The sequence below is a fragment of the Phyllostomus hastatus genome, unplaced genomic scaffold, assembly GCF_019186645.2.
Source record: "Phyllostomus hastatus isolate PE091 unplaced genomic scaffold, TTU_PhHast_1.1 phas_scaffold_114, whole genome shotgun sequence".
Classification (NCBI taxonomy): Eukaryota; Metazoa; Chordata; class Mammalia; order Chiroptera; family Phyllostomidae; genus Phyllostomus; species Phyllostomus hastatus.
The window spans coordinates 5,494,457-5,516,436 of NW_025334006.1; the positions used below are offsets into that span (position 1 = coordinate 5,494,457).

The 21,980-nt window shown below is 45.9% G+C and overlaps 1 protein-coding gene across 1 annotated transcript in view; it reads right to left on the reverse strand.

Moving 5' to 3' along the window:
* Positions 1-1,445: 1,445 nt before the first annotated feature.
* The window catches only part of BPGM (bisphosphoglycerate mutase), a 28,759-nt gene continuing 8,224 nt past the window's right edge, over positions 1,446-21,980 (reverse strand). Inside the window, exons 2-3 of the mRNA XM_045855668.1 lie at positions 17,385-18,046; positions 1,446-2,432 (exon numbers count right to left, since the gene is read on the reverse strand). Coding sequence (XP_045711624.1) covers positions 2,260-2,432; positions 17,385-17,985 — 774 coding nt within the window. The 5' untranslated portion in view covers positions 17,986-18,046 and the 3' untranslated portion in view covers positions 1,446-2,259. The remainder of the gene's footprint in view (positions 2,433-17,384; positions 18,047-21,980) is intronic.

Below are 21,980 nucleotides of genomic sequence, written 5' to 3' on the forward strand. Positions count from 1 at the left end.
GCGCAAACCCGACCTGGCAACACGACGGGCTGCCCTCTTCAAGCACCAGATTTCTACATAAGCTGTCCGCCATTTATTTAAAATGAAATTGGAAATCCCCATTTGTTTTGTGGGTCCCGGCTTGACATCGAACCGAAGGATGCCAAATTAGGATGCAGGTTAGGCAGCCTTCAAGATGCCTACATCAAAACTCACGAGTACCTTGTAAACTATGCAAAGAAAACAGGTTCGCTAGGTGACCTAAGGTTGAGGTGCTCGAGTTGTTAAACATTATTTTACATGGTGTCACAAACGTGTCTTCATTTATTTCAGCCAAGAGATCAAAAACAATAAAGCCAAACTGTATCCGAAAGCGTCCTAAATTATCCCTACCTGGGGAAGTCTGCAAGACTCCACAGCGACTGGGTGTGAGCATGGCTGTGTGCAGAAGCAGATCATGTCCCGGGGTGGGGGCGGGGGTGGAGGGGGCAGTGGGCCTGGGAGTGGACGTCTAGATGCAGAACAAGGAAGAATCCAACTCTAGGATCTTGAGCTGCATCAAGACATGGTCACCGCTTGGGCTGAAAAATTCAGAGGCCAGTTCCAGAGAGGAAGCTGTTCAAAAATGGTCTGAGCTACAGCCTAACAATAGGCTTGGAATTGTAGGAATAGCGGGTAGTTGGTCGTTGACTCTGATCTCTGAACTCTAAAGGGCGCCATTTGATTAGGATGCTGGACTAAAAAGGACTACTGGAGAGAAGCCAGTAGTAGTTGGTCAGAAACTTAAAGCATCCACATTTCACGTCCTTATGCTCACAGATGTGGCCAGCTGTGAGCAAACCAGGTTCATCTCTTTTTCTCAGCACCTTCATCAGCCAGCGCTCTCTGAGTCTTGATTTAAGGATTGGTTAAACAGAGACCGAGCCGTGGCAAGGGTTTTAGAATTAGTTTTCTTCTAATGCCACTTTTACCATAATGTTGATACAAATAAGCTAATCCACCAATGGAAAGCCACAATAAATGGTAAATATCTGTAAACAGCTATTATAGCTGCAAAATTTTTACATGACTTTATCCTTGAAATATATGTTACATGCTTCAAAGCAAGGCAATAGTTTAATGAACTGACTTATATACCTACAATATCTAAAAATACACTATAGAAACCAGAATCATTAAGATTGATAAGCAATCGATTCTATCCATGGCGTACCCTGGCCACTCCTAGCCATCAGTAGATGAACAAATGTATGTGACAAGTTCCAATATGTCATTTCCCTTGCTCATGTGGATAAAATTAGGCCCATTCTATTATACCTTTTCCCTGGCACCAACCTGCAATTTACAGACCATTAGGAGTTCCTACGTGTTGAAAAAAGGTGCAACTCTTTGAGTGTTACAGAAAGATATGAGCCAAAGACCAGTTTCTCTAATATCTATGAATCATATAGAGATACTTGGAGCTATCATTTTTGGTCACAGAACTTTATTTTGAAGCCAGTTTCAGGAACACAAGGGTCAAGCTTCAAAAACCAAACATGAAAGGAAAAGAGAACACCAATAGCTACATGTGCCTATGTGCCGCTAATTCTAGCTGCCAAAGAGGGATCCCACCGAACGCCAAACTTGGGGGTCTCTGGACCGCAGGCAGGGCAGAGGGCCTTGCTGGGCACTGCCGTCTGTCTCGGAGGAACCCACCTGTGGCCTCCCCACTTAAGGGGCCTCTCATCTTACCTTTCAAAACATCCCTTTTCCTACAGGAAAAGACTAGCAATAAATACTTAAGTATAGTGCATTATCTAACATCCTTTCCTATCATCCCAGAAAGTCCTAGTAAGTATAAAAGTGAACTACTTATTGGAGAAGTAATACCTGTCAGTGGTGACTTAGTCAGGAACTACTGAATGGTGAGTACCTTCAACTCCACCTGCATGAACACTCCCCCATCTCAGAAACTTGTGACACTGATTAAGCCCCAACTGGTTACGAGGTTAGTGACTAATTCAAACAGGGCTAGCGGGACAACTAACCCACAAGGCTTATGATGTGAGCACTCAGGCACCCTAAAGTCTTTATCTGGGCCAACGTAAGTTCCTTAGTTACCTATACAAACTTTACCCCACAGCCTAGTCTGGAAAAGTTGGAAAGAGAGAGAATGAGAGAGAGAGAGAGATCAGCACCTATAACACACTGCATGCCACTCCTTTTTGTAGCTATCCCAATCTAGCTAGAGAATTCTATCCAGCTAGAGGAAATCCAGCTAGGGAAAGACTTTATTTTTCAGCTCTTTTTCACTTTTCCTTGATCATCTACTTTCTTAATGGCTGCTTGGATAGCCTCTTGGTCGCCCAGGAACTGGTGAGGCCCGACGGCACGCAGGTTCTCGTCCAGCTCCAGGAGAATGGGGACGCCGGTGGGGAGAGTGATGTTGATGATGTCTTCATCTGAGATGCCTGCAGAGTAAGAGAGGAGGGAACAAGGCATTAAGGACGACCAGGGAGGAAGTTCTGTTTAGTGGCTTAACGGCCACGTGTACTTGGTCCCCGATTCACTGCCGGTCTGGAACCTTGCGGATTCTGTGAGGGATTCTAGCTGGAGTTCCTGGAAGCCAAGAACTTCCCAGAAGTTAAAAAATTAAAATAAAACCCCCGGGCAGAAATTAACATCACGTCATATCCTAGGACAGTAAATACCTTCTGGGAGAACCTGATCCTGGCTGTTTCCCATCTAAATTCTAAAAGAATGGAAATTATTCTCTCCGTGCCCGCATGCGTGTTACTGATTTTGCACATGAATCAATCTTGAAAAATCTTAAAGTGAACTAAGTGGGTTTTCTGATTTTTTTTTCCTTGTATAAAATGTCCCCAGGCTGGCTAAAATTAACCTCTAAATCTAGTTCAGTAGATTAGAATGTGGTTGCTTTTCCAATGCTGAGTGCGCTTGGGATGACCTGGGCAGGGGGACGCTTCCCTGGCTACTTAGGACTCCCAGTGAGGGGGAGTCAGGAAAGGACCGTGAGGGGAGCCTTGCAATCAATTGGGCCTCGCTCTCCTCCTGTCCCGTATCGTCCCAACTCACAGGAGAGGAAGGCATGTGTCATGGACAAATTACCTTCAATTCTTTTAAAAATAAACTCAATTCCAGGTAGTTCAACTGTGACCAGAAGAGTTGGAGGAAGACTGTAATAACAGCAGTGACAGTATTTTTATTACCATGACTACATTTAACAATGAACAGCTAAGACGTACTGGGTACATTCTACATGCCAGGCCCCCTTTTAAGCACTTCGTACGTACTAACTCATTTAATCATTGTTACAGTCCTATGAGGTTACAAGCTACTGTTTTCCCGTGTAACATGTCCTGGCACGGGGAGGGGAGGCGAACAGCTGAAGGTCACACCGACAGTCAGCAGCAGGGCCTGATTCAAGCCCAGGTGTGACGCCTGCACAAAGTAACCCCTGCAAGTGCTTCTGAGTCCAACATGGGCAAAGAGAAGGGAGGAGACAAGAGACAGAGCTAAGCAAATTAAAAGGTAACTGAAACTATTCAAATTACCTATTTTAAAAACACACTTTCGTTATATAGCCTTCTACATCCCAACCAAATGCTCCTGTTCTGTATTAACAGAAAGGATCGAGGTGGAGCCAGTTTTGAGGAGGAGTCTGACGGTCTGTCCTTAGTTGGGAGGTGATGATGGCAGAAGAAGTGAGCAGCAGCTAGTTCTCACTGTGCTGTGCCATTTTAATTAACCAGTGGTCACACTACAGCACCAGTCAGAAGTCACGGAATCAAAGCACCGGATCCCAAGTGCTGGGGTAGCTCTTTATTAGAATGTCATTGCTCCACCCAGGAGAGCTACCTGCAAACTCTCCTGCACGAACTGCACACACTCAGACCGCTACGAGACAAGGGGTGCACACCGCGCATCTCCCCTTCTGGCGGTCCCCTCCATGTGCTACCTCCGCAACTTTAGGCAAGTGACTTCTCTGGGCCTCCATTCCCTCTGACGAATTAAAAAAGAAACACATGCACTCTTCCCTTTACCGGTACGAAGAGTGTGAGGTAGGAGGAATGGACTTAAAAGAGCATGAAAAAGTACAGAATAGTGAATGTGTCTTCTTCCCCTACTATGACTTCTCTTCTCAGCAGACACTTTAAAGGGGTGGCTGCTAACACCCCACTTCACACTGCCGAGCCCCCATCCCCACACTGCAGCCCCACACAAGAGTATCATCCCAAACTGGAGCTGCCAAGAACAGAGCAGCTCGGACCAGACAGCCAGCTGTGTAGCGGGGAGGATTCTAAGGACCCTCTGGCTCCAAAAGGTCAGCTCTGTCAGCTGGATGCATCGCAGCTGCTACACGCAGCCCTCGGAGGCCGCAGGGGCAGAATTCACCAGCATGAGGTTTACCGCCAGGTGACCACCGAGGCTTTCGAACCCCGTAGTTTTTGCCCTTTCTCCCCATTCACCCCAAATCCACTCGGCAACCAGGAACCGAGGGCCTGTGACCTGCATAGCCCTCTGGGGAAGGACATCTGTGACCTTGGCCAGGATTCTACCTCCACTAAACTACTTCTTCATTCATGAAAGGGAGGAGGATGGTCTCCTCTAGCACCGAAGCCCCTCTGTTTTATTGGAATGGTCACGAAAAGCAAAGGCCCTTCGGAGGCAAGAGAAGCACGGGGACGCTGACGGGGCTTACGCGCGTCTGTCACAGGAGGACCGGGTGTATCTGTCCCCAGCGTCCGTAAGCATATTGCCCACTGGATGGAGAGAAAGACGGATTTTACAGATTTCTTCAGTTCATCTAATTTTTTCTGCAAAAAACAATTGCAGAGAAATTGCACTTGGTTGTCTGCTTTGGTAGGAGACAGACATTTAGTAAAAATGACCACATTTGACTAATGTTTTCCAAGAGAAATAGAAATTATGAGCATTCACATCTGTCAGCATCTCAGATTCATGCTTACAGATTGTGGGCCTTTACAACATCGTTGACTATTAACCTGTGCAAATGGTTTTGGACACGGGACTTTATTTTGAAGTGATTAAGCTTCCACTCTTATTCAGCGTTGTGCTGGAGGCTCTAGCCAGGGCAACTGGTCAAGAGAAAGAAATACAAGCCCTCCAGATTGAACTAAACGATCTCTCTTTTCAGATAACACTTGAACCAATAAATGAGTTCAGCAAGATTCTAGGAGATAAGATTAATGTATAAAAGTAATTATACTTCTATACAGAAGTGCAAGGCAAAAATGATGAGCAAATCAAAAATAAAATTAAGAAAACAATTCTATTTATATTAGCAACAAAAAGAATAATATATTTAGGAATATATTTAACCAAAGAAGTAAAAAACTTATCCTCTGAACATTGCAAGTGTTTCCGCAAGTCAACACACAGATTCAACACAATCCCTATCAAAATCTCAGCTGATTTTTTTTTGCAGAAATTGACAAACTGATCATAAAATTCACATGGAGATTCAAGGTGCCCAGAATAGCCTTCCATTTCACTGTCCAGTGCACATCGAAGAGAAATGAAAACACAGGTCACACAAAAGCCTGTATACAAACCTTCATAGCAGCGTTATTCACAGAGCCAAAGAGTGGAAACAGCTTAAATGCCCATCAACTGATGAATGAAGAAGTTAAATGTGTATATCCATGCAGTGGAACATTATTTGGCAATAAAAAGGAATGAAGTGCTAATACATGCTAAATACTGATGAACCTTGAAAATATTAAGTTAAGTGGAAGAAGCCAGTCACAAAAGACTATATATTATACCAGTCCATTTATGTGGAATGTCCAGAATAGGCAAACTTATAATAGATTAGTGAGTGCCCAGGGCCAGCAGGAATGAGGGGACTGGACAGTGCCAGCTAGGTACAGAGTTTCTTTTGAGGGTAATGAAAATGTTCCAAAATTGACTGTGGTGATAGACGGACAGCTCTGAAAATACTGAAAGCCAATGAGCAATATTCTTTACATGAGTGAGTTACATGCTATATGAATTATATCTCAGTAAGGCTGTTAAAAGTACTAAGCAAATCCAGAGAAGTTAAATAACACTGTTCGTCACAAAACTGTTAAGGTAGTATCATTGGACCTGTTTGTTTTTGTGCTTTTTTTTAAAATTCCCAAATCCCACGAGCCCGCCTCTGGCCATCTGACTCGTCTATGGCTGCTTCCACCAGAGCACAAGGAGAGAGAACACCTGTGTGAATGCACCACCCTCGGGAAAGGCTGGGTGCTGACTGCATGTACAGAGCAAGAGCAGAGAGAGCTTTTTGCATATCGTGGACAATCCAGCATGGAGTCAGTGTCAGCCATGATAGATACGTCAAGTGCAATGTCAAGACCGAGGCAGTGGAGTGTAATGGGAATGCCCGTAGGAGGGCCCAGAAGGCCCAAACTACAAGTCTGCACACTTTGATCAGGGTTCTATCTGGACACCAATAAGAGTAGGGCCTCCACTGCTGGTGGGCTGTAGGAACTCAGAGCTCTGACCACCCCACACGCTAGTGTGGCTGCACCACGGGTCACCCACAGAGCCCTGGCACACTTCCACTCCACCGGACACGTGCCGCCACTGCAGCCACCTGGCCTGAGACCAACACCTCTCCACCTGTGGACGGCGACACTGACCTGGGACTTCACAGGGGCTGTCTGTGCTGCTGGCTTCTATCATGTAAGCTCCCCCTCTGTGCATGTGAGATGTATGTGACTCTTCTTGCTTATCAGGGAGGTCTCTCCTAATAAGCATGGCACGGTGGAAAGACACAACTGTGTGTGAGTGACTCCTCTGGGGGATGCTCCCTTGCTCACAACACAGCGCTGGACAGCAGCACCCCGTGTTCTCAAGATTAGTAAAGGACATGGACACGTTTGATCCCCTTGAAAGAGCTAACGCACTGCTGGTGAGGTTCAGGGGCTGCAGTCCGCGACCTCCGAAAGGAGTTTGGAGCTAACCGGACCTAGCAGGTCCTCTCTTTAATAGCACCTCTCGCAAGCTCAGGCCTGTGGCTTAGATGTGTGGGACTGAACCAAAGAGCCAACTCTACAAAGGCCGTGAGAGCTGTAATTTTCAACCTACAAAGGAAGGAGAGCTCAACCAAAATAGAACATTTCCAATTAAAAAAAAAAAAAGGAACATTCCACTTTAATGACTACTCAAGCCATTCACACAGCAGACTAATTACTTGTAAATATTTAAAATGCTTAGACTGGTTAATAATCAGTCAGTGAGACTTACATTTTAAATAGCAAATTAGGAAAAACCACAGCGAAGCCATTACTCATTGCTCAGTTTTGGCATAAGGCACATTCTTTGTCCTAAGGAAGTTAAGCAAGCAGAACTCCTAGGGCTAGAATAATGCATCTGCACCGGACGGAACCAAACTGAATTGATAATACTATATTATGTAATATTGTGTTACACACTCATTAACTGGAACATCCTACAAAAGTTAACAAAGAGTGGCCGGAGCTCACACCTTCTGTCTGAAAACTGGCACGGACTGTTTGTACAGCACCCACAGATGTTCTGAAGGGAAGCGTCACCGAGGTCTCGTCCCACGTCGACCTGTCTCCATCGCTCCCCGCTCTGGGGCCGCCCCCTCAGAAACCGACCATTGCTTTAATACTGGAATCTTCATGCAGGGGCCTCTAGGGGTCCACTGCCACCCACTTAAATGACCGGGACATCTCAAGTATGAAATAATAAAAGTCTGGTGGTAAGTCAAAGGGGTAAACAACTCGAGGCCCCTGTGAGGATAAATTCAAGCCTCATTTTCTGCATACGGGGCCAACTTCAGAGAGTCGCGTCTGTACCTGTAAGCCGCCTCCCCCAAGTCACTGTAGCAGAAACAGGAACCACAGACAGACCGCTGTGTGTGTGTGCCACACCAATGACACTCTGCCTTCTCTGAAAGGTGGCCGTGCAAATGCTCCCGTCTCCCTCTGGGACCACAGGCTCCTTGAACAGGAGCCACGTTTTATCCAACGCTGTATCGCCCATGACTTTGGAACGGTGCCTGACTCACTGCAAGAATTCAGTGTCTGCTTGTTCGACTCTGAGGACTGCTATTATGCAGCAATGGCTGCAAGGACCCAGACATTATGGAGCTACATCATTCACTGTTATAACTGGATGTGTTTATGTCTACTTTTTACACATAAATAAAGGCTATCGGAAATAAAAACCATTCGTTGGGCCTTCCCAAACTCTCGTGCATAAAGCCTATGCCTGAAAGCATTCTGAGGCCTTTTCAGAGGTACAGGTCCCGGCTGAGTTTTGGAAAGAGATCAAAATGGAGACAGCAGCTCCTAAAGTAAGGACTCGGTGTGTCCAGTCCTAGGTGCTGCACCCTCATTCCAAGAACAGTGCCTGATCTAACGCGCCCTCAGTGCAGAGCTGAAATGAATGAATCCGAACTCTCCAAGTTTTCAAATCGAACCTAGTCTTTCACTGTGGAAGCCTTGATGAAAGAGTGTCCCCTTCTTCACCTTACCAAGAAAAAAAGAGAGAGAATTGCAAAAGTTGAACAAATGGCTTTTGCATGTAGTGCTAATAAATAACTCAAATTAAATTTCTCTTCTATGTATTTTCTTTGGTTTTCTCTAAAGTATGTGCTCAAAATCTCTGAGTATCAGGAAACGGAAAAAAGGACCTAGAGGGAGACAGATCTGTTGCCCGACAAGAAGAAACCCTACTTCTAAAGCGCATGTTTCGGAGAATCAGAAAAGAGGGAAACAGTTGTGACCAAATCAGTCAAGCGCAAGGCCCCACCCATGCCTCACTTCCCTCTCCTCATCACGTGCGTGCGTCAGGACTCAAGCCCCGAGGATGGGTGTTTGTGATAAGACTGCTGCATTCTTCTGTTGCCAAAATAAGAGCAAAACAAGAAATTCTGAATTTGATAGGTCATCTATGTGTTTTTAATGACAATTCTTTAAGATCTGAATGCTCTACACGTACAACTTAAAGAAGGGCTGGGAACAAGTGGAAATGGGTTCTTTGGATATCTTAACATGATGATGATGGAATGAAAGCCTCTAATTTAGAATTAGGAAGAGAGAAGGATCCATCCTACATTTAATTTTATAGTTAAATAGCATACAACTTTTTAAAAATAAAGGTTCCCATCAGTCCATTATACTTATATATAAAAGAAAGCTGAACTAGACCACTAGACCAGCTATTTGTTTCACAGAAGAGAGGCCTGAATTTGCTGCTTCTGAAAATATCGCACTAAAATGCCAAAGGTGACCGCCTCGCCTGTCCCTGTCCCCACTGTGAATTCCAGCTGACCTTTCCTCCCAGATTCTCTAATTTCATCTGCCCACTTCTTTGCCTTGTTATGTGTGCAGCTGCACGCAATTTTTCAAGGATCAAGTCTGTCTTTCATGAGCCTCTTGCATGCCACTCTTATTCCAAACTTGAGACGGCCTAGCCCTGAGCTTGAACCCAGACTAAACAATCCACTTCCGCTGGCACGACGCGGGCTGCATCCACTGCCCCAGTTCAGGACCTGGCCCGGCCTCCAGTGTGGGCCAGCAGGAAACAAACAGGAAGTGGCTCTGCCAGCCACCGAGAAAGAAACACACGCCTGTCTGGAACGCGACAGAACAGCACGCTTTTAGATACTAAGTCTGGGTGCAGAGTTTTCAGGGTGGTGCCTGGTGACGAGTGTGTCCGAAGCAGTGAGGGGTGGGCCCTGCCTCAGTCTGAACTTGTGAGCACAGCACAGTGACTGCGCTGCTAAAAATCAGCAAAGCGTCCCTTCAAGCAGGAGTTTTCCTACTATGTAATATTTCACGCCTGCTTTAAGTCTTCTTTCTTCTGAAAGTATCGAGGACTACTATCATGTTAAAAGTAAAACGATTCCCTAATTGTATATCACTTCAGAGCAGAGATGGTGTATAAATAAGTAACCTCACAGGGCAGAGGCCGTCCTGCCCGGACAAAGTCTGTCCCAGGCCCCGGCGTGTGGTTCCTGAGTGCCACTCTGCTGCAAGAGTGCCACCAGCTCGGACTCAGGGGCACTGGCCTCTCGCTGGGCTGTGCTCCTGCTGGGACTCCAGGAGGCCCTTGGTGGCCTCCTTCCACCTCGACTGGGCGGCTGTGAGAAGGAAAAATGATAGGTGGAAGGCTCAATTAAGAATGGAACTTAGAGTTTGGTGGCAAATGAGATGAAATACAGGGCCTAGCATGAATAATGCCCCCTTTTTATTCCAAAATCTTTTAGTACAGAATCCTAAGCATGCCATGCTGTAACATAACACTATCACACTCAAGTGCACCCTATGACATTTTAGATGACGTGTTCAAATCAAGATGACAAATTATTACACCCATATTATTACCCTCCCAACCACCCTCAAGCACGCCTTACTTCTGCCGGACCCTGTATAGTCTGGGGGCAGAAAAACCTTTACTAGAAGAGCTCCCAACTCCTAAGTGGAAAACTTCATTGTCCAGCGGCTTGTACGTAGCTTCTCATGAAGAAGGAGGAAGGACTCTAAAAGGTAATTCCCTGCACTGCCCACGGCTTAGGTGCTGAGTCGAATCTGCACCGACAGCTCCCACAGTGCTGAGGAAACACAAGGGTGCCCTCCAGGTTACTTTTCCCAGGTACAGGGAGATGGACCTGGCGACTCTCATTCCAGTCTACTAACCGGCAAACCAATCTAGTCTGTTATTTTCTAGAACGGAAGGCAAGGTCCCATTTAGAGCAATGGCCACTGCACTAGATAAAGGCAGGTCTTTTAACACTGAAGTACAATTTGCATTCAGTCAAATTCACCCTTTCTGGGGGGCAGAACGGTTCTACCATCCCCCCGAATCCCCTGTGCCCCTTTACAGCCTGCCCTCCTCCACTGATCCGTTTCCGACTGAACAGTCTCACCCCTTCCTGGATGGTGTGTAAATGCAGTCACACGATGCCTAGTTGTTTTTAAAAAATAGAAAACTTCTCACCATTCTAGAGATATCAAGGAGTGTTTTTCCCCCTAAGGCCTCTCTCCTTAGCATGGAGATGGCTGTCACCTCCTTGTGCCTTCACATGCCCTTCCCTGTGTGTGTGTCTGTGTCCAAATGTCCTCTTCTTAGAGGGAGACCAGTCACACTGGATTAGGAACCCCCTAACAGCCTCATTTACCTCAATTACCCCTTTAAAGTTTCTTTCGGCAAACCAGCTTAGTGATCAATGGTTGATCAAATGAAGTAAAAAAAAAAAATGGCCTGGATACACTGAAGAGCAGGGTACAACCCAGTGTCGAACCATAGCTTTCCAGGGAGATCAGAGCCTTGTGCTGGTTCCCCCGTCAAACAGGGACTGCGCCTGGCACGAAGTGTGCACTCGGGAAAGGGCCACGGCGTACAGCGGTACTGGGGGCCGCCGTGCAGCGGAGACTAAGTGCATGGAAGCCATTCACAGCCTACAGTGGTAGGGTAACAGCGGTAATAATTTAAGCCTCAATTACTTGCCTCAAGTTACCTTTTTATGGTTTACCTGCCAAGGATGCTCTTGACGTGGCTCCTTATAACACAGTATTCCAAACAAAAAATAGATCAAGAGAAGGGCTACTTTTCTTAAAAAAAAAAAAAAGTAAATATAAACAAACAAACAAAAAGAGCCCAGGTGGCCATCGTGTGTAGAGACTCAGGGAACCTGGCTGGGTGGCACTCACGACTCCATCTAATGCTGGGGCCCATGGCCCAGCCATCAGGGGTCCGTCTGGGTTTCACGTCCGTCCAACAGCACCCATGCTCTTCCCCCCAAAGGGATGGAGCGTCAGCCAGGGTCTCACTGCCTGTAGAGTGATGTCACAACACCAGAGAGTTGAGAGACAACATGATGTCCAGAGAATCAACACTCTCCCCTGTTGAGATATAGACGATCTTGAGAAGGTAAGTAGCACCAGAATGCTCTCAGTAGGAGAGGCACTTTGAGATTTCAGGGTCAACCAGTATTTTAATTAGTTATTTGGGTCATCATTCCCAAAGTCATAGCCTCTAAATAAGAACAAAGTATTTTTATGATATGACAACATTCTGGCATCGATTCTATCAGTTCCCACTGAAGGTAAAATGTTTTAAGACTGGTAGGCAGTAAGATAGTATAGGGAAAAACTGCCCCAGTTCTTGGAAAGATCCTGTTCCACAGAGGAGAATTTTATAGAAACAGATCTAGAAAGCATGATGAGGAATCAGATGAATCTATAACCACAAGCATTTTTACTTTGGTAATCAGTGCAAAAAACTTAGCAACTTTGGGTGTTTAGAGGACATTTGGGATGTGGTCACATTCACTTCAGGGATACTTTCTTAATACTAGAGAAAACTAACATCTTTAGAGTAGCAAGGAGACTGTAACTTGTCCTCACTGGAGCACTTTTGAAAGCCAAAGGAGATGCTATTAATAATTCCTCTAGGATAAAAGATATTATCCAGAAAATAGGGTGTATGTGCATATATCTTTAGAGTAAAAATAAACTGGCAATCAAGACAGCAAATTGTATGATACATGTTTCTAACACAAGAAACACAAACGCAAATTGGCAAGTATTTCTGCTCGTAAAACAAAAATCTATATTTCCCCCCTCTAAAGTAAGGAATATTCACTTACTTTTTGGAGTTTTGAAAAGCTAGCATCCAAATTCAATGTGATGCTTTTTCAGACTGGGAATTGACCAAGTACCACGTGAAGCCCTGTAACTTGAGCTCCTGAAAGTTTACACATGGCAAGATAAGAGGTCTACTGTTGGTACTCCCATTCCAGGGAGCATACATATTTAGAATAAACTTTAAAAGGGCTGAAATCTCACTCAATGAACAGAAATGGCATGGAAGAAATAACATACACACTTTCTTCTGATCCTGGGAAAGTCACTTACGCGTAATTCCTACAGCTGTGACATAGAATGCTTGGATCTTATTCTTCAAAATACTCTACAAGAGAATTCTATTAGAGGGAAGTGGCATTTAGAGGACTCCTCAAATAAGAGAGAACTAATTTACAAAGTGATCCTAACATGTACTCCAGGCTTTTTCATGCACATGAAATAATTTCTTCCCCCTTAGGGCATGGGAGTAAGTCACTATAGGGAGTCACAGCAACAGCAAAGAACTCCACGAATCTTACCAGTACCACCAGGGAGCACTACAGGCCAAAAAGGAGCAAAGCCATTCTACCCAGGACGGGTGAGCCGACGTCACAAACCACCCGTATAAGGTCTGCCTCCCTCTGGACAGATCTCAACCCTCACACGCGCTCCACCTGTGTCCCCAGCCGTGGGCTTGTGCCTAATGGCATATTCTGGCTTTTCGGAGAATTTCCCCCCCAAATGCCTGCCATTCTCCCTGGGCACCAACCCTTCCATCTCCATCCCGTCTCCCTCGTACATACGCTCCTTCCTTCTTCCCTGCACACAGCTGCCGGCCCGACGCCTTTTCCGACGTTCACATACTTCCTACGCAAGTCTCTTCATACAATCTACCTCTTCCGGCACAAACGCCAATACTGTGAATCAACGATTCCCAAAACAAAACATTTCATATAAAGCCTGTTTATAGCAATGGAGATAGGCATTATCATTTAAGGTTGCTTCAAGTTAATTCATCTCTGAAATGTAATTTAGTCCCATACCTCCCAACAGAAAAAAAAAAGACCTAGAGAAGAAAGGGTAAATGAAGCCTGAGCACTAGAGCCTGCTAATTTCTCGGCGATTCCGGTAAATCCAGTTCTGTTCCAGTGGTCAACGCTGTGTTTTCATTTTTTCCTTATTCTATACTCCACATCCACGCATTTCTACTTTGTTATCACTATTATATATTTGCCCCAAACTATTGTTTTCTAGGCCAATGTCAAATCCTTTCATCTTTTGGTCCTACTGATTCTATTATTTTTGCAGCTTTAATGAGAGAATTCACATACCATTCAATTCACCCACTAAAAGTGTACAATTCAGCCCTGGCTGGTGTGGTTCAGTGGATTGAGCATCAGCCTGTGAACCACAAGGTTGCCAGTTCGATTCCCAGTCATGGCACATGACTGGGCCAGGTCCCCAGTGGGGGGGGGGGGCGCGAGACGCAACCACACATTGATGTTTCTTTCTCTTTCTCCCTTTCTTCCTTCCTTCTCCTCTGTCTAAAAACAAATACATAAAATCTTTTTTTTAGAATTCAATAACTTTTAGTATATTCAGAGTTGGGTAGCCATCGTCACAATCAATTTGACAGCATTCCCACTACCCCAGCAAGACACCCTGTACCTCCCAGCAGCCCCTCTTCGCTCCATGCCCTCCTCACCTCCTCCCCAGCCCTACGAAACAATCCCCTTTCTGTCTCCACAGCTTTGCCTTTTCTGGATATTTCATACAAACGGAACTCTACAATATATGATCCTGTGTAACTTGCTTCTTCTGCTGTAACAATTTCAAGGTTCATCCATAATGTCACATGTATCAGTACTTTATTATTTTTCAGTGCTGAAGAATGTCCCCTTGTATGGATATACCGCCTTGGATTCATCCAATCACCAGCTGATGGCGGGCGGGCACTTGGGTTGCTTCCACTTTTTGAGCACTGTGAATAATCCTGCTCTGAAGGTTTGTGTCAAAGTTCTTGTGTGGAGGGATGTTTTTAGTTCTCTGAGGTTTTGCTCTGGGTTGAACCACTGCCCTCCAGAAAAGATATGGTGAAGTCCTAAGCTCCAGTACCTCAGACAGTGACCGTGTTTGGAAAGAGGGTCATTGGAGAGATAACCAAGTTAAAATGAGGTCACTGGGGTGGGCACTTGTCCAATATTACGATGCCCTTATGCAAAGGGGGAATTTGGACAAGAAATAGAGGTCCCCATGGGGAGAATGCCGAGGGAAGCAGAGGGCTGCGGTGATGAACTTACGAACCGAGGAACCAGAGCTTTCCAGCAAACCCCAGAAGCTACAAGAGGAAAGAGTGTGACCTTGCCAACACCTTTATTTAGGAGTTGGAGCCCCACCCCCAAACTGTGAGAAAATTAATATCTATTTTTTTAAGTCATTCGGTTTTTGGTGCACTGTTACAATGGCACTAGGAAACTAACACAGCCATATAGCTTAGGAGTGGAATTGCTGGATCAAACTCTCTATTTAACATCGAGGAGCTGCCAGATTGTCTTCCAAGGAGCTGTACCATTAGATTGTTTCTCAGTGAGTTATTAATGGCTTCAAAACCTCTCTCCAACATAGAAAGTAAACTTTTCTATGTGTAACCTTGCCTTCCACAGGTAATTCTCCCTCCATCCTCACCGTGGTGAGTCTTCCTATTTTCAATCTTCACCTGAGGATATTTTGTTTAATTACTGATTTTAGAGAGAGAGGAAGAGAGACAGAGAAACACCGATGTGAGAGAGAAACATCGATTGGCTGCCTCTCTCGCACACCCTGACCAGGGATCAGACCCCCCCAACGAGGCACGTGCCCTGACCAGGAAGTGGACCAGCAACCCTCTGGTGCCTGGAACAACGCTCCAACCAACTGCGCCACCCAGCCAGGGCGGTGACAGTCTTCTTCACCATGTGTTAAACCATGCTATTTCCTTCCAAAAAGAACAGTAAGAAATAGCTAAACCATCAACGCGCTGATAGGAGGGGGCATTACAATGAACTACGGTTGGGGCTACGGAATAATCGTCAGGACCTGAAGACAGGAGAGTGAACGGCACTACGTGGCAGGACACTGTTTTAAAAGGGAAGATCTGCTAGTGAAGGCAGGGAACAAAGAGCATCCTGAGGGAGAGGATGACATTCTCTCTAGGGGAGGGTGTCGGGCCACAAAGAGAGCTAAGTTCCACCTCTGGAAAAGGAAATCGGCAGGTGAGAAAGAGCACGTCTTCTGGAAGAAACTGTGAAATTCTGAATTTCAGTCTGTTGTCGTCCTAGGAGGAGGCTCCACTCTTCTTCGAACAATCAAGTCCTGTAGTCCAATAATGATTAAGTTATATAGCACTTAATCACATATCTGACTATTCTGGACAAGGAAGAATAGAACCCTTGATACAGTTGAGTAAACAAGATATATAAACACATACACAAACAGATCGAGTGCCGTGTCTAGCCAATAAAGTTTTTAATAGCCAGTAAAGGCTGCAGATCTTAGATTTCTGCACAACTAATGGACGCGGGCATACGGGTAATGACTTGGCTGTTGGCCACGTTATAAAAAGTAGGGGTAAAAAAACACATGCTAAAAAGTTTACAGTAAAATCTCATAAAGGTCACTTTATTTCGCTACCCATACCCTACTTTCACTGATTCACATACAAGGTTAACACTTTCATTTTTCACAGCCCCAGGTGGAAAAGTAAAGCAGAACGGAGCAGGAATGTTGGAGAAATGTGTTCGAGCATCAGTAAGGTCACTGCCGACAGGAAAGAGACGACAGTAAACGACACAGTAAGTGACGACAGACGGGAAACACCAGACAGAGCAGATCGCTCAAACAGCACAACTGGCTGGGATTCTTCAATGAGCGGGGAAAGGCGGGGAGAAATGCCCTGAAAATGTCGCAATGTGATTGCTGATGCCCCGAACTGGTGTGTCTGAGTCCTCAGAAGGGTCCATTAGTTCATGTTACTGGAGAGACAGGTAACAATACGGCACGTTTTATGGTACATTTAGAACGCAGCGTCAAGTACTACGGCGGCTACTGATTACCTCCCATAAGCCATGGTTTTATTTTCCTCCCCACCCCCTCAACTTGCTCCCAATCAAAGACTAAGCCTGGGTCTGGAAAGAGAGGACTACAGCAAAAGAATTGTTCCAAAAACCTAGGCCTCAAAACACAGCAACAACTGTGTAAGGTTGGAAGGGCGTGAGCAAAACTGAAGTCTAGATAACTTTACTTATCTTGAAAGACTCAAGTAGGTCAGTTTACTTTCAGTAACATTTCTACGGAAGTTTCTTGCCTGCCCACCCTCCTTTTATCTTCCTACAACAAAGCTACATAGTCCTTTCAGTTCAGACTTCTAAAAAAGGAGAACCCCAAGCCCCAGCATCAACATCACCTGAAAACTTCTTAGAAATGCAAATTCGAAGCCTGGAGCCCCAGGCCTACAAGTTCAGAAACTCCTAGGGCAAGGCCAGCTGGTCTGTGGTAGATCGCATTCTCCCTCCAGGCGACTGCGATGCTTACTAAGGTTTGGGAACCACTGCTCCAGATACTAAGAATAGAAAAGGCAGACAATTGTTGATTTATAGAACAAAATGATTCTTCAAAAGATGGAAGTGACAAAAGGGAATAGGGAAGGAAAGTCTATTATGGAGACTGTGCATTATTAGAGACCATGTCCTTGGTAGATTACGGCCCCACTATACCACTAGCAACCTCCAATAAGTAGTAGCATAAAGATGGTACCTTCCAGATGTTTTAGGAGTGCCCTACTGCTATTTCCATGAGCAGATATCAGAATGGTTTTGCCACTCAACACTTCAGGAGCAATCCTTTCATTCCAAAAGGGAAGGAGTCTCTCCAGAACATCCTTCAAACTCTCAGACCGCGGCAGCCGATCCAAGGGTACGTCGCACACTTTGTACCTCCGGTCGTTGTAGATTTCGTGGTAGTAAGGGTGGGACTCTTCAATGGGTGGCGGAGTCACATTGTAGCTTCTCCTCCAGATCCTCACTTGCTCTTCGCCATGATTCAAAGCCATTTTCTCCCTGTTGAGACCGATCAAGGCTCCATAGTGACGCTCATTCAGACGCCAGGAGCTTTCCACAGGAACCCACTCCTGCCCCAGCTCTTCCAGGATCAGCCAGGCTGTGTGGATGGACCGGTTAAGGACGGATGTGAATACGAGATCGAACTCAAAGTTCAGCGCTTTGAGCTGTTTCCCACAGTTCCGAGCTTCTTCCATCCCCTCATTATTAAGTTTCTGATCCACCCAACTACAAAAACGGTTCTCTTTGTTCCAAGCACCCTCTCCATGTCTTAACATAATCAGTTTGTACTTGGACATGCTGCTGGATGAGCTTCCCTCGTGCCTTCAAACGGGCCGGTGTTCAATGACAGAAAGACATCTAGAAAGAGAAGAAACAGACAGCATGCATTATATTCTTCAGTCAGCTGACTACCTGGGAAAGGAAGCACATGTCACAGCTGCCAGTTTCTAAAATAAACTCGGATAATTCCTTTGAACGGTTTTGAAATCGGACATCCGGCAACTCACGCACTATGGTACATACAGGCATGTTCTACTGATAATTAATTACAGGAAACCTAGTTGACTTAAATTGTCTGATGGTTAGATAGTATGTTAATTGTATGATGTACAATAACCAGGACACTTCATTCTGATGGCATGCTGCCTTTCTGCCAGATCAAAGGAGTTTGTTTACAGGAGAGAGGATGTAGCAGAATGAGTTGTAGATGTCTACAAAGATGACTAGTAGCTGACTCTACATTGAAGGCATCCTTCTCACTTTGTTTTTCCTCTGGTGGAAAAAGAGTAGTTGCCAGTCTCACCTTGTTATGGAAGTTACTAAACACGTTAATTCAATAGTCCACCACGTTTATCAGGTAAGCAAACCACTGGCTGGTGGCAACTAGCTCTTCAACGCCACAGGCTACACCACATATGAGAAAATCTAAGGTTCCACATTCAAACATCAAAAGTGATTTACAGCAACGGTAACACCTAACATGATACTCACCTAACTAATCTCTCACCTGCCTCAAGACAGAGCTTTAGGAAGGAATAAATCCGGATGCAAACACGCTATCAAAAGCGGGCAGCTGAGAAGTGCTGCCTGTAGTAACAGATTACAGGGAGCTGGTCTGCTGGAGTGAGAGGAAGCTCCGTGATAAGGAGGCCGCGTCTCCTCCTCCCAACCCTCTGGTTATCCTACACACACACCAGCCACAGCTCAGAGGGAGAAGAATCTAGTAACGCAGGGAACCGCAACCAAAAAGTGTTTTGAACTTTCTAAGTTCAGGTGCTGCCCCCCAAGATCTGCTGGGCCCACCGTGTTCCCCAGGGAACCTGCTGCCTGGTTGCTTCAGCCTGCCTGCCTTCACCTTGCAGGGGACACACCTTCACGACAAGTGCTGGCCGGTTTGCATGCCCGGCGCTCCCCACCTCCGCCCCGGCCTTTTCCACACGCAGGGAGGAAAGATTATGTGACCATCAGGGCCTGGTCTCCTGCCATTCTTGGCAACTTCCGTTAACTGGAGATTTTCTGTCCCACTTCAACTGTGATTCAGCCACAGTTACATAACCAACAGTGGCAAAGTTAACTGGAATCTAGATCAAGTTTCTTCCTTTCTGTACTAATCCCTAGACATTCTGAAGGTGGGAAAAGACTTGACGAGAAGGCTTCCGTGGGCGGCAGCAGGTTGAGGTGAGGTGCGTGCAGCCGGAAGGCTCCAGCGGTTAGGGTTAAAGTTCCCCCCTTCCCACCAAGCACCAGGTTTGAAGCCTCAGTGCGTGTGCAGCAGGGAAAAAGCATGAGGTCAGAGGAAGAGCCTGAGCTCGGGGCTCATATGAAGGCCCCTCACCGAGAATTTCCGGAGGGAGAGTGATACCTCTGCGCTCAGGCCACAGGGCCACTGGGGTATCCGAAGAACAGAGAGTGGGTGAAGGCATCTGGGCGGTGTTTGGCCAGGTGATTCCTGGTGCCCAAAAGCAGCATGATCAGGAAGCTGATGAAGCTCAAGCTTCAGGTGCCCACACTGGACCAAACTCTTTCTAAGGCACTGGGAGACCAAACAATGAATTCATAGGGGTGAGTGTATGCAATTTACACAAGAAAGGTATTTTGTATCATTTCTTTAAAGGGCTCCAATTCATCAACTTGTAGAAGCTTTAGGCCCATCAGAAACTGGATCCACCCCTCTAACATTCCTTGTCTTGTTTTTTGGTGGTGGTGGTGGAGGAGGACGGAGAGAAGAGAAGTTCTCAACAACTTCTCTGCCTCAACACTTATTTTGTCTTGTCACGCTAGAAGCCTTCTTACATGAATGGACTATGTTTCCTTCAAATGAAGAGGCATATTATGGACAAATTTTGTGGGCAGAAGCACTTCTCCATCATCTTTTGGTTATGAACTCTATCACAGGGACAAAAAAATGCAGCAATAACATCAGGGACACTCAGGCACCTAATATCAAGCTCTGCGGTATTTTAATCTGCAACATTTGCTTACTTTGTTTAAGGAACAAAACACTTTCTCTGTTTTTTTCCACTCAAAATATATAGGAGGTCTGTCCAGAAGAAGTGCAGACATTGTTAACATAACAAGAACAGTTTGTGCAACATCGATGTAACCTGGCAGCCCAGGAGAGTGGACTGGAGTGCACATGCGTGAACAAAGACGACGTCACTGTATCAGTCAGCGGGGGCGGTAGACGCCTTTCAGTGAGCATGTGCACTATGCAGTGTCTTCAAAATGCAGAGCAAAGCATCTGCATCAGGTTTTATGTTAAACGTGAACATCCTCCACAGAAACCATCTGGATGATTCAGAAGCCTGCAGCTATGGGCACCGGCGATTGGCAGCTTCATCACAACAATGCACCTGCTCATGCATTGTGTCTCATGAAGGGTGTTTTGGTGAAACATCAAATAACCCAGGTGACTCACCCCCTACAGCCCAGATTTGGTGCCCTGTGACTTCTGGCTCTTCCCAAAACTAAAATCACCTTTGAAAGGGAAGAGATTTCAGACCATTGATGAGACTCAGGAAAATATGACGGGGCAGCTGATGGTGATTAGGAGAACTGTGTGAGGTCCCAAGGTGCCTCCTTTGAAGGGGACTGAGGCATCATTGTCCTACGTACAATGTTTCTTGTACCTTGAGTCTTCAATAAATGTCTTTATTTTTCATATCGCATGGGTGGATACCTTTTGGACAGACCTTGTATACTGGAACAGAGAAACAGTGCTACAGCCACAAAGATTATATAAACACGTACCCTTCCCTCACTCTGGCGCAGAGGCTGTGAATATAGAGCAAGGTCCCCAGCTCAATGCATCTATCTCAGGTAAACAAAAAACCACTTCCCTCTGCCCTCCTTGCTGCTGTCAACGGACTTTTCCCATCTCAAGTAACTGCTAAATATTTACAAAGGGCCTGTTGAGCTTTAAAGCTGGCCGTCTTTAAGATTTTAGTCAGCACAGGAGCTGGTGTGCCAAGTGTCCCCCAACAGACACACAGCACCAGTCAGCTGGACTTGAAGTTTAAGGCCCGGCCAGCAAGTTCACGTGTGCCACTGGCCACACAGACTCGTGAAGAACAGGGGTGCAGGGGCACAGGGTGGCGGGAACAGCGGTGAGCTGCAGGGAACACACGTGCCGCTCTGATGGACTCCGCTCTTGTGTAAACCGACCGAGCTTTTGTATTCCCTGGTCTCACTGAACTAAGGGTACCATTCTTAGAACTTTCCTGAAGAACTGAAAGACGGGACTGCTGAAATCAGAAACTGGAGAGAATGCGAGACTTAGAGGGTCGGACCACAGAGAATCTATCGATTCCCGTTGTTTTGAGCATCAATAAATGCTTTAACAAAATAAAAACTATCATTTTAGCTCCTACTGCAGAAGTGAGGTTCCTGGATCTTCCAGTTGCCAAAACACTGGAAATGTGCACTTGTACCGGATACCTGACCTAAAACCGCCGACCCATTCTCAAATGCGAGCTAAACCAAACATGTCTGCAGGCCAGACTGAGTCTGCTGGTGCGTGACCTGTGACTTAAAGGGAAGTGTCCTCCTGGCCACAGACGAATGGGGAGGCCCCAGGAGATGGTCAGACCCCCGGCCTCCGGGCTCTAATCCAAGCTTCCCTCTGTTATTGTCCAGCACACTCTTGCAAAGGACAGACCCTCTAATCCCCGTTTGTGCTGGGCTTCCTTGCTCCTGACCCCGCGGAGTCCCAGCTCTGTAATCAAACTCCCACTCAACTTTGGACTCTTCCTGGAATGCTTCCTCCAGGGCTGAGCTGTAACCAAGCCGAAAA